At 36.9% G+C, this 13,279-nt stretch overlaps 1 protein-coding gene across 1 annotated transcript in view; it reads right to left on the bottom strand.

Moving 5' to 3' along the window:
• LOC150078371 (uncharacterized) overlaps positions 1–13,279 on the bottom strand; it is a 313,332-nt gene that overhangs the window by 255,094 nt on the left and 44,959 nt on the right. Inside the window, exon 3 of the mRNA XM_090384546.1 lies at positions 410–479. Coding sequence (XP_090240672.1) covers positions 410–479 — 70 coding nt within the window. The remainder of the gene's footprint in view (positions 1–409; positions 480–13,279) is intronic.

Raw genomic sequence — 13,279 nt, 5'->3', positions numbered from 1 at the left:
TCTTCATTCAAGAAGATCTAGCTAGAAAAAAGTCCTGTAGTACCATACCCTCACATATTCATGTGACTTTGCCCCAAGTAATTTTTTTTTTTTTTTTTTTTCAAACTCAAAATGAAAGAGAAAGGACATTCTTGGCACCCAATACAATATGGAAGAACTCTACTGGTTCACTGTTAAAGACTTCCAGTAATGCTTACAGATGTGGCAGGAATGGTTGAGCATTCATAAAATCATGGGGAAACAATGTTGAAGGGGACCACTTTAAATGTTGTATGTATCTATATTTTTATTTGCATGTTTTATATATTTAATTTTCTTGAAAAAAATAATCTTAGAACTTTCTGATCAGAACTGTTTAAAATTTTCTAAGAAAAATCAATACTATTCTTTGTAATAAACATGTACATACCTTCTGTGAAAACCAATCAGGTGGACGATTAGTTTCACCAAATGGTTTAATGGCACGACTAACAGATACCCTGATAACAGAATACATAAATAAAATTTATAAATATTATGTGGCTAGTGCAAAATATTTATTTAAATGATGATATATTACATATTAGGCTTTTATTAACTGTTTTATTAACTGATTACTCTAGGGCAGGTATACAGAACTAAACTGTCCTGAAAGACTATCATCAAAATTTACATAAATAACAAGGTTGCACAGCTGCAGACTTTTGAAAAGCAACATTCATAATTTTTATCAGAAAAACACAAATGAAAATTTTATCAGAAAAAGCAGGGGGAAAAAATTTTTTAAATCCAGCCTTTAGATTGGAATTAAATTTCACTGACGACATACATAAATCAGTATTTTCCACATGTAGTCTCTGTCATGTATATACATAGGTCTGTGTTTTGAAGGTCACTTCAAACAATCTTCTTCTTTGTCTTCACCTTTTCCCACGTTATATGGGGTCAGCATTCAATGTTCCCAATTCACACTTTACATCCTCTTCTTCTCCTCTAGTTGGATTAACTTCTTAACAGGAACACATCTATTGGTTTTGGCATAGTTTTTAAGACCAGATGCCCTTCCTGACGTCAACCCTCACCATTTATCCGGGCTTGCGATTTAAGCTGCCGATCTACTAAACCTGCCACAGCCATATAAATGGAGTAGTTCTTATTCAGTGAAGCTTCCTCGTGATGTCACAATTTAATAATGTTAAGCAATTTATGCCGAATTTCTAGTCACCATTGAACAAGCAGGTGGCACTGCTGTAGTTCTTTTATCTCCTGGAAACATCGAAATGGCTGACTCGGTAGAATTACTGTGACCTTGAAAATACCAATAATGTATAACTCAGCAACACGTGAGTATTTTTAAATACAATTTGGTATCCTGAAAACTTCTACATCAAAGTTATCAGGTAGCACAACTATTCTACTAAGAATTCCCAGTGACTGATTATAGTTCCTTAAAAATTTAAGGAACTATAAACTAAAAATTTAAGGTCACTTCAAACAATAGATCCCTTTAATGAAAATATTGTCTTCAAATGTTTTCTAGCACATTCTGTCATCTCTTACCTGTGTTTTCAATTAATGGTAGACAGTTTATAATAGATGGCAGCATGAACTTTGCCTCGAAAATCAGAAGAGAAGATCACACCTCTTGACCCCAGCTGTCCAATTTGGGCTTACAAAAACTGAAACTGAAAAATTTCTATGGAATTTAGATCCAGAATCTGATAAAAGCAAATCGAGCAACAAAAACATGTAGAGCATATTGTTGCATTAAAAGAGTAACAACAGATTTTATTTACAAACTTTTTTTTCAATAATTTTTTTAAATTCTGTTTGATTTTTGACAATAATTTTACTTTAGTGTCAGTAGGAAATTTAAAATTGAGAAAGGAGTTCGTCAAGGAGACACAATATCTCCAAAGCAGTTTACTGCTACCCTTGAGGAAGCTTTCAGAAGATTAGACTGGTCGCAGAAAGGAGTCAATGTGAACGGAGGGTACCTAAACCATTTACGATTTGCAGATGACATTGTGGTCATAAGCCATGATCCCAAAGAATTAGAGGAAAATCTTAATCAGTTATGCACAGCTAGTAAGGATTTTGGACTAAAGATGAATATGGCTAAAACAAAAGTAATGATGAACAAGTATGCCACAGAAAGGGAAATAATGATTGAAGGAGCAGTAATTGAAAAGGTGGAGTCATATACTTATCTGGGACAAGTTATTAGCTGTAATAATGATAAATGGCTGGAAGTCAAGAGAAGAATAAATTTTGGATGAATAGCATTCAGGAAATATAGTCACATACTGAAGAGCAATATCCCAGTTTGTCTGAAACGTAAAATAATGAACCAATGTATACTCCCCACCATGACTTATGGTGTTGTTATTGCTGTTATTTGATTTTTAGGAGCATTAGCAACTAGGGCTATATTGCTCCGGGAATATGCGGTGATCATTCCCTGACCTTTCCGCATCCTCCGTATTTGGTGGTCACGGGCTCGAACCCCGGTCTAATCAAGAAGCGTGTGCTACGCACTGCTGCTGCTGCTGCTCCTGCCCACCTGGCTACGGAGGTGCCATATGACTTATGGAAGTGAAACTAGGGCACTCACCAAAAGAATGGAAGAGAAGCTGAGAACTACACAGCGAAGAATGGAACGAATCATATTGGGAATCAGACTGTTAGATAAGAAGAGAAACACATGGATTAGGCAACAAACTCAAGTAAAGGACATTCTTATCAAAACTAAAGAACTAAAATGGTCTTGGGCAGGACACATAGCTCGAAGACATGATGACAGATGGACTAAGAAAATAACAGAATGGTATCCAAGAGGAGCTAGAAGAAAACCTGGAAGACAAAGGTGGAGATGGATAGATGAAATTCATGAGTTTGTGGGTAGTAAATGGATGGCCAGTGCTCAAAACAGAAGGAACTGGAAAGTTGCTGGAGAGGCCCTCATCCTGCAGTGGATTAAAAATGGCTGATGATGATGATGAACAAAGTCAAAGTAAGAACATATTATTTTAAAGTAAGAACATATTAATATTTTAAAGCATTTATGTACAAAGTTTTTATTTTTAGAAAATTTCAAAATACACTAAACAAAAAAAAAAAAAAAAAAAAAATCACTCTGCAGAGCCTGCTGCAAAAAAAATTCATTGCAAGAGAAATATACATATACAGCTTTGTTTGTCTGCATGTTTTTCAGCACATACAAGCACATCACTAGCAAACACATACACTGCATTTTTTTTTAATTTTGAAGAAATACAATTTTTCCCACAAATAGTCATGCAAATTCTAACATGCAAATGATATGGACCAAAAGTCAAGGCTATCTGCAGGAATACTAAAATTCACATGCTGATATAATTCTAATAAATATTTTATATTTTAACACAACATGAGAGGTGAGCTGAACAGGCACTCTGCAGTGGGCTTTAATTAAAACAGCATTTAAACCAGATAAAAGGCTGAATGAGGGTAATGCCCAGATACAAATATAGTATACATTCAGTTATATTAAAAAAGGCAGCATGTGAGAGTATCAAACCATTAGTTAATATTAGTGCTATAACCATTAGATCCTATTAATGATTTATTGAGCCCTTACAAACAGGATGAACAATATTCCTCAAGACCAGTATATTTCACTATACAAGTCAAATTCCAATTTTGTGCTTAAATTTTGTGTTTTACAGTCATCTTCAGCTCTCACAGCTTATCGAATAAATAAGCTGTGCGAGTTTTCATAGTTTATTCCATTAATTTTATTATTTATTTAATTTTATTTAATTCAATCAGTTCATGACTCTCCTTTATGTAGAGTTCATGAACCAAAATCTACAGGAATAGTGACAACGTAGCATTGCTCTTATTGATGCTATAAGTAAAGGGAAATTGCTATTTGTAAAGGGAAAATCATGTTTAACAAATCTCGTTCACTATTTCGAAAGGGTCACTCACGAGCTGGATTTAGGGAATAATTTCGACATTGTTTATTTAGATTTCAGCAAAGCTTTTGACTCAGTCCCACATGAGCGGTTGCTTTATAAGCTGGAACAGGTTGGAATCATTGGGAAAATCCTTAGTTGGATGGCTTCAGGGCAGGAGGCAGAGGGTTGTGATAAATGGCTATTCCTCAGATTGGGTTGATGTAAGAAGTGGGGTTCCCCAAGGATCAGTATTAGGATCACTGTTGTTTTTAATTTTCATAAACGACATTGATGAAGGGATAGAGGGCATGATGTCTAAATTTGCAGATGATGTTAAAATTGGTAGAGTAGTTAATGATCACTGTCAAGCTGAGCTTCTTCAGAGAGACCTAGATAGAGTTCAGGAATGGTCAGAAAAATGGCAGCTGTGCTTTAATCCAACAAAGTGTAAGGTTACACCTGGGAAACAGTAATCCCAAAATAACGTATTCACTTGGTGGAGTTCAACTAAACCCAGTACTGGAGGAAAGGGACTTGGGTGTTAAGATACGGTCAGACATGAAATTCTCTGATCATTGTAAACAGGTTGCAAGGAAGGCCCATGGTGTCCTATCGATGATCTATCGAACTTTTGCAAGTAGAGATAGGGATGTGATAATCCCATTATATAAGGCTTATGTTAGACCACACTTGGAATACTGTGTTCAAGTATGGAGACCGCACCTAAAGAAAGACATCGAGCTTCTTGAAAGGGTGCAAAGAAGAGTAACTCGCCTGGTGAGATCGGCAAAAGGGCGTCCTTATGATGAAAGACTTCGAATATGTGGGTTGCAGAGTTTGGAAACTAGACACATTAGAGGAGATTTGATTGAGGTGTTTAGGGCTCTGAGAGGCATCAGTAAAATGAATGAGGACAAAATTTTCAAGATTATGATGCTAGAACTAGGGGACATAAATTCAAGTTACGGGGGGAAATATTTAGATTGGACTGCAGGAAGTTTTATTTTAGCCAGCGAGTTATAAATTACTGGAATAAGTTGCCTTCATGGGTGGTAGAGGCCGATAGTTTGGGGAAATTCAAAGGTCATCTGGATAGTACTTTCGGGTAAGGGAAGCGCATAGGATGATAGGTTTAATTTCCTTTTTATTTATTTTTTATTTTATTTTTTTATTTATTAATTATTATTATTTAGTTATTTATTTTATTTATCTATTTATTTTTTGTTTTTATCATTGTTTTGTTCAGATTTTTTTTTTTTTTTTTTTTTGGCTGGTGCAACATAAGCCATAGGCTTTCTTGCACCATGCGGCCGTTACTAATACTAATACTATATGTGCACATCAAAGGCCATTTGGTCTTTTGGTTGTTTTACATCCTCACACAAAAAAATTTCACAGAATTTATTGGTAGTTATGTTTTTAGGTTTATGTGTGCTGTAATAAATTTACAGCCTTGAAAGTTTACTTCTTGAGAACTCAAGGATTCAAAAAATTAAACCAAAAAACATAACTACCAACAAATTCTATGAAGTTGTTTTGCCTAAGAAGGTGAGGAAAGGGGTTTTTAAAAGGTGAGCAACAATTTATATTTGTGTAAAAATGTATATGTAATAAATTGTAAAAATATTACTATTAATTCATGTCTTTTTAACACTAAATACATGCCTTTAATGATTTTTTTTTAATGCTTCAAATATCAACTTATATGCAGGAACATACAGTAAGACAATGTTAAATCCAAACTTGGGATACTGAAAACAGATCTGGAAAGCCACCAAAAAACAGAACTTCTAGAAAAGGATCAAAGGACAACTAGACTGGTAAGAAGCACTAATTGTTGTCCTTAGCACTAGACACCTTAGTTAAAACCTGACTGAAGTGTACAAGGCTCTGAAGGTATTTTTTACTTGCAGCAGAGACAAGAATGGGGACCAAAAAATGGAAAATCTTAGAGAGAAAAAGAAGACTAGATTTTGTACAGTTTACCTTTATGCAGAGCAAAGACCGACTGAATACATTATCCCTCGTTCCTCCACAATACACGGTGAAAGGCAGCAAAGGTTAGTGAGTTGAAGGCAGAACTGGATGGTCACATTAAAACAACAGTAAAACTATAAGTGACTGAGATTTTTTTTAGTAGAGGAGAATCAGCTTCACTGTATAATTAGCCAATCCAATACTGTGCAAATTTTTAACTTTATTCTTTGCTGCTTTGGAACCATCAGCATACGCAATGTAGGGTAGTAGTAGTAGTAGCATGTGATGCAAGAAAGCAACTGTATGAGCTTATGCAGCATCAGCCAAAAAAAAAAATCACACCATTCCCTCCAAATGCCTGTCCAGTTCCTCCATAAATTGATTCAACCTATCAACTTCCACAACGACAGATGGAAGTTTTTCCAGCAATTAACCACCCGCTGGCTAAAGGCAAATTTCCAAACATCTATTTTACATCTGTCCTTTATTAATTTGAATTTATGCCCCCTTAGGTTCGTAATCTGAACAAGTGGAAGGATCCCATCAGAATTCAGCGTGCTCAACCCATTCAAGGCCTTATACACCTCAATCAGATCACCGCGCAGGTGCCTAGTCTCTAGCCACTGCAATTTGCAAAACTGAAGCCTCTCTTGGTAAGAGGATCCCTTCATTCCCCTCACCAATCTTGTTGCCCTTCTCTGTACACGCTCAAGCAAATCTACATCCTTTGTAAAATGAGGCCTCTAGCCCTGTACGAAGTACTCAAGGCGTGGCCTGACCATTGCCTTATACAGAGGGACAATCACCTCTTTTTCCCTGCTAGCAAAATTTCTATATATCATTGACAAAACCCCATGACCTGCCCTAGCAGCCTGTCTGCATTGTTCAGAAAACTTCATATCTGACTGCACAATTACTCCCAGGTCTTTTTCATTTTCTACCACCTTAAGTGTAGTACCACACAGTTGGTACATTTCTCTGGGGTTACTTCTACCCATATGCAGTACTTTGCATTTTTTAAGGTTAAATTTCAGTTGCCACTTCTTAGCCCATCTTCCCAAATTATCTAGATCCTGTTGCAGTAGCACACTGCCACTGCTGTCATTAACAACCCTGCCAAACTTTGTATCATCTGCAAACTTCGACACTAAGCCTGATATACCTTCATCAATATCATTGATAAATATACAAAACAACAGTGGACCCAACACCAAACCCTGTGGGACTCCACTAATAACATTAGTCCACGAAGAGCAGCACCCATTGATTACCACCCTCTGTCTTCTCTCACTTAACCATCCTTTTATCCATTGTAGCAACTTACCCTTAATATCATTCTGCTCCAAATCGTACAATAGTCTTCCATGCGCAACAGTGTCAAAAGCTTTCCTGAAATCCAAATATATGATATCAAAATTATTTTTTGCATCCAGTTCCTTTGTAACAACATCATAATATCCTATCAAATTTGTCATACAAGACTTTCCCTTAACAAACCCATGCTGTGTCTGAATTATTGCTGCAGTCTTGTCTAGATGATCCTGCAATGCATCTTTAACCAGTGACTCCATTATTTTACCCGGAACAGAAGTTAAACTAACTGGTCTGTAATTACTCGTGTCACCCTTTGATCTGCCTTTGTGAATTGGGGATACATTTGCACATCTCCAGTCCGTGGAAACCTTCCCTGAGTCCAAGGATGCTCTCATAATTATGGCTAAGGGTTTGCTTAGTTGCTTTGCCGCCTCCTTTAATATAACTGGATAGATTCCATCCACCACAGGTGCTTTTCTTATGTTTAACTTCAACAATTTCTTCTCCACTTTGCTCTCAGTTATTACAAAACCATTAAGTATCCTGCTACAATTTGATAACCTTCTGCCATTTTCAAACCTTAATAATTCCTCATGTGTGAATGTAGATGCAAAATACTCATTCAGATTGTTTGCTTTCTGACCAGGATCATCAACAGTCGAACCATCGATGTCAAGTGGACCAATCAAATTCATCCCCTTCCTTTTAGAGTTTATATAAGTAAAGAAATCCTTGCTGTTTTTCTCAGCATCTTTTGCCAAGGATTTCTCGCAATCTGCCTTCGCCTGCCTAACTTCCTTTGTGACCTGACTACAGACTAGCTTATATCTGCCATAGGTTTCTGAGTTGTTTGATAATTTATATGCATTCCATGCATTTTTATTCTCTGTTACGAGTCTCATTAGTTCATTTGATAACCATTTAGGACTAAACCTTGAACAATATTTCTAAATAGGTATGAAACGTTTAGTAGCAACCACGATTAATTCCTTGAATGCTTCCCACTTAGAATTTACTGTTGGTAACATCGTCAGTTGATCCCACTGTACAGAGTTTAAAAACTTTCTGAGACCACTGTACTCACCTTTATGGGAGCAAAAACCATTTCCTTTACCCCTGATGGTAATTAAATCTTTAAGTAAATCCCACATCCGTACACTGTGATCACTGCCACCTAGTGGTTCCTTTATCTGCAAATTCTTAATACACGAATGATCACTGCTGATAACCAGATCAAGAGTTTTACTCTCTCTGGTTGCCTCTCAAACATGCTGCTGTAGAAAACAATCATCCAATAAATCCACAAAAGTCTGACTAGTGTGTGACTGACCAACCCACAAGTTCCAGTCACTATCTGGGAAGTTAAAATCCCCCATTATAAGACATTCCAATTTACTAGCCCACTCTATTTCTCTTTACAATTGTTCATTGTATTCATTTGAGTCATTAGGCCTATAACACACTCCTATTCTTATTTTTGCTTTCGCAGTGCTTATGCACACCAGACTGACTCAACAGTGCACTGTTCATCTATATCAACTGGGTGCACTTCTTTTGATTTTATGTTTTTCTTAATTAACAGCATAATACCTCCTCCCTTCCTATCCTGCCTATTCTTTCTGTACATATTGTACTCACCAAATTCCAGTTCTGCATTCCTTATATCTGTGTGACTCCACGTCTCTGCTATCCCAAATATATTCGCCTTTGATGTCTTGAACAACACTTCAAATTCATCAAATTTATTTACTATTCTTCTAGCATTGGTATACATGCAACCATACATGCTCCTATTCCTATTTACCCTAACACATCCCATATATCCACCTATTTCACGATGACTGCCATCCGTCCCTAAAACCCCCAACACCCCTCGCTCCAGGTCGCTACTTATTCTAATAGAAGTTGTGCAAGAATCACCTTCACCTCTGCTTGCGGCTACTGTTAAACTATTAGTCCTTGTATCCCTCCAAGCTAGCACTTTTCCGACCCACCTAACACTGCCTCGATAGCATCAGCAAATATTCTTGCACCCTTTCTATTTAAGTGTATCCCATCCCTGTAGAAGCAGTCTCTCCTGGTAACAAGTACAGACCAGGCTGAAAAAAATTCTAACCCTTGAGCCTTGCACAATCTTTCCAGGGCCGAACTGATCAGCAAGGCTCTCATCACATACTCCCTTCTATCGTGTCTGGGCAGAATTGCAGACACTTTCAAAATTCAACTCTAATTCCCGGCTTTTTTTCAACAGTGACCTGTACTTGTTAAGTAATTCTGCCGGTCTCCTACTCTTAATATCATTAGTGCCAATGTGTACAACTATATCACCTTTTGTGCCCTTAAAAGATGATATCTGCTCTACAACATCAACCTTTGCCCCTGGCAGACATACCCTGGTCCTGTACTACCTATCCTTTTTACAAAGCATGTTCCCCGTTTCCCTAACAATGGAGTCACCAACAACTACTAGTTCCTGTGGGACCAGCGCATTCTGCCTTGGGGGTTGCTGCTGTGTTGCGTGATGACCAAGTGCAAGCTCTGACGTTGATGTGGACCCCCTCAATTTAGATCCTTTGAGGGTATCCACCCTGTCCTTCAAGCTCTCATATAGGCCCATAACAATGCTGAGTTGTTGCCTGATTTCCTTACACTCCTTACATCGCGTGCACACAAAGACATCCCCCATGGCAATATCATGTTCCGTTCCAGAGAGTTCGGCAAACATTCCACAAGTTGCACATTTTTTTTGGCTGTGATACGATGGAGAATCGGCCCCCCTCAGTTCTCCCCCGAGTCACACTCCTGCCACTTTGTGCACGTTGCTTTGCTGCTCTAGTTTGGGGCATGATATTTTAAATACACAAGAGGGAAAGAATGACTGAAACAGACCTCTCAACCACAGTCAATTCACAAAATGGAGACTAACTGTAAACAACGGCATTCAATTATCATTTAACCCAAGCACGGTACTAAGTACTATAGGTTCTAATACCTCTCGTGTTTGGGGTTCACATAAAAAAAAAAAAAAAAAAAAAAAAAAGATTGTACAGGAAGTCTGACTCAATTTTAATCCTCAATACTCTTCATTTTTCTCAAGTATTCACATGCTTTTATTTATACTATGAAACAACAGGGATTACCTTTATTTTAGATATAGGAAGCTTCTTTTCCAACCAACTCTCCTGGTCCAACACGCTAATAATTCTTTGGGAAGGGGATATCAATTTTACAAAACATGTGGGGCATCTTCCCCACTGTCAGAACCGTAGTGTTCAGACCCCTCGGTCTCAACCTTGAGCGCTCAAGACTTAAACAACAGTAAAATTATAAGTGACTGAGTTTTTTTTTTAGTAGAGGAGAATCAGCTTCACTGTGTAATTAGCCAATTCAATACTATGCAAATTTTTAACTTTATTTTTTGCTGCATTGGAACCAACAGCATACGCAATGCAGGGTTAATACACAAGAGGAAAAGAATGACTGAAACAGACCTCTCAACCACAGTCAATTCACAAAAAGGAATTGACTGTGGTTCTACGCAATAAATGAGCGACATTCATTCGGCTTTAATGAAACAAAAATTATAAATATTCAACACAACTACCACAAACTACTTATTGCAGAAACCTTAGAGATGAAACTACATGAAACTTCAATCAATATCCGTAGACCATTCCCGATTGTAAGACGCATGCGTGAAGAACAAACACTACAACATAAGACAAAAGTTTTGGATTAATTGTGAGTTGCTCTATTCCTGTGAACATGACGCCCCGAAAAGTTCTAGTCCAACTTAAGGAATGTAGAGAATAACTCCCCCCCCCCATATCCATTAAACTTTTTTAGACCCCTAAATTTAATTCTAATGTCAAACTACTGGACCGAAGAAAATAATCGGTCCATATTTATTAAGCGGTTTAGACCTTCAAAATTTAATTTTATGTCAATCAACGTAATGGTTTCCTTGCTGCCAGAGGTATGGTGTTTGAAGACAGAAGTCTTGAGCACTCAAGGTTGAGACCGAGGGGTCTGAACACTACGGTTCTGACAGTGGGGAAGATGTCCCACATGTTTTGTAAAATTGATATCGCCTTCCCAAAGAATTATTAGCGCGTTGGACCAGGAGAGCTGGTTGGAAAAGAATCTTCCTATATCTAAAATAAAGGTAATCCCTGTCGTTTCATAATATAATAGAATATAGAAATTATCGAGCACTTAATAGCTCTCTATTATCAAATCTATTTTATTTATACATACTGTCTCCTTTCCGTGAAGAGAATACAGTACTGGAGTTCCTCATCATGTCACATGGATTACATAATCCAAGAGGGAAGTGGTTATCTAATTTCAAAAATCAGGTGACATGTCATATTATTACCGGAAAATTGCACAGAAGACCTTAATAACGAACACAATCTGAAAGCCCCATAAAACTATCGAGAGCAACTACCTTATTTCTCCGAGCTTTTTGCTGCAATTTTTTTCTGATGACGAAGCAGTCTGACTGACTTAAGCAAATATATCATTTGAGAAAGCTACGGGAAACTTTACTGTCCCAATAAAAGGCTCCTTTATTCAAATTTTCACAGTACTGTATGATTGACCAACTGTCACAACAGTCTGAAATTTATTCTGCAACCCAATTCAAATCAATGAATGTAAAAATATGAAAACCCAAGTAATATTAAATTCTCTGACTCTCAAAGGCACAAGAACACTGGTCACCAGGACACCTAAAATTTTTACGAAGATACCTCGTATTTTCTGAATTATTGCTCAAAAAGTTTTTCTGTCGTTAAGGATGCTAAAGTATAGGGTGTACTCTTTTGTGGTATTAGTATTGGTAAATGATGCAAAGAAGCAAGCTTACATAGCATAAAAAAAAATAATAAAAATAATTCTCACATTACTTATCCAACCCCTCTAATAATCTGTCTAGTTCCTCTTTAAATTTATTCAAACTACCCATTTCCACAACACCAGATAAAAGTTTGTTCCAACCATCAACTAACTTCCAGCTGAAAGCAAATTTCTGCAATTTTATCCTGCAATCATCCTTCCTCTATTTAAATTTATGCCCCTTATGTTTGTTGTCTCAGCAATAGTAAGGACGCCATCCATATTTAGCTTTCTGAACCCATTCAAATCCTTAAATACCTTGATCAAATTTCAAAGGTGCTAGTTTGCAGATGAACATGACTTCAGTTCTTCAAATTGCATAGTGAAATCTTTCTTAGTAAGAGTACCCCTTTTGTTCCTCTCACTAATCTCATTGCTCTTCTCTACAACCATTCCAGCAGATCCACATCCTTCCTTAAATGAAACTTCCAGACCTACTCAAGGTGTAACCCAACCATTGCCTTATACAGAATAATTAACTCCTTATCCCTGCTGGCATAATTTCTGTATATCATTGACAAAACTGCCAATGTGCTGTCCTAGCAACTCGTCTGCACTACTGAGAGAATTTCACATATCACTACACAATAAAAGACATCTCTTTTTTGTTCTCTACTACTTTGAGTAGGTACTAAACAGTTGGTACATTTTTATGGAATTACTGCTACCTGTATGCAGTACCTCGAATTTTCAATGTTAAACTTCAATTTCCACTTCTCAGCCATCTGCCTAACTTTTCTGGATATTGACACAGTGGTATACACTGATTACTGTTATTAACACTATGCCAATCTTCATATCATATGCAAACTTAAACAATAAGCTTGATATGCCTTCATCAATATCATTAATAAATATTGAAAACAGCAAGGTACCCAGAAATAAACCCTGAGGGACTCCACTAATAATATTAGTCCATGAAGTGTAGTGCCCATTTATAACCAACTTATGTTTTCTCCCACTCATCCATCCCTTTATCCACAGCAGTATGAATCTAATTGGTTGAATGAGCTCTCGTGCTTAATGAACTGCCCTACACAACCATTGAGATTAAGCTTTTATCATGATAGTGCAAAAATGAAAGAATTATCTGAAAATGAATAGAAATATCTATTTTACTTCTGTTACACATGACATTTGATACATCGCAATGCAGGCTTCTGATTGGT

The sequence above is a fragment of the Mastigoproctus giganteus genome, chromosome 11 (genome assembly GCF_048544385.1).
Source record: "Mastigoproctus giganteus isolate SK-2022 chromosome 11, ASM4854438v1, whole genome shotgun sequence".
In the NCBI taxonomy this organism is placed as follows: domain Eukaryota; kingdom Metazoa; phylum Arthropoda; class Arachnida; order Uropygi; family Thelyphonidae; genus Mastigoproctus; species Mastigoproctus giganteus.
This window is presented reverse-complemented; position numbering and strand designations above follow the sequence as displayed.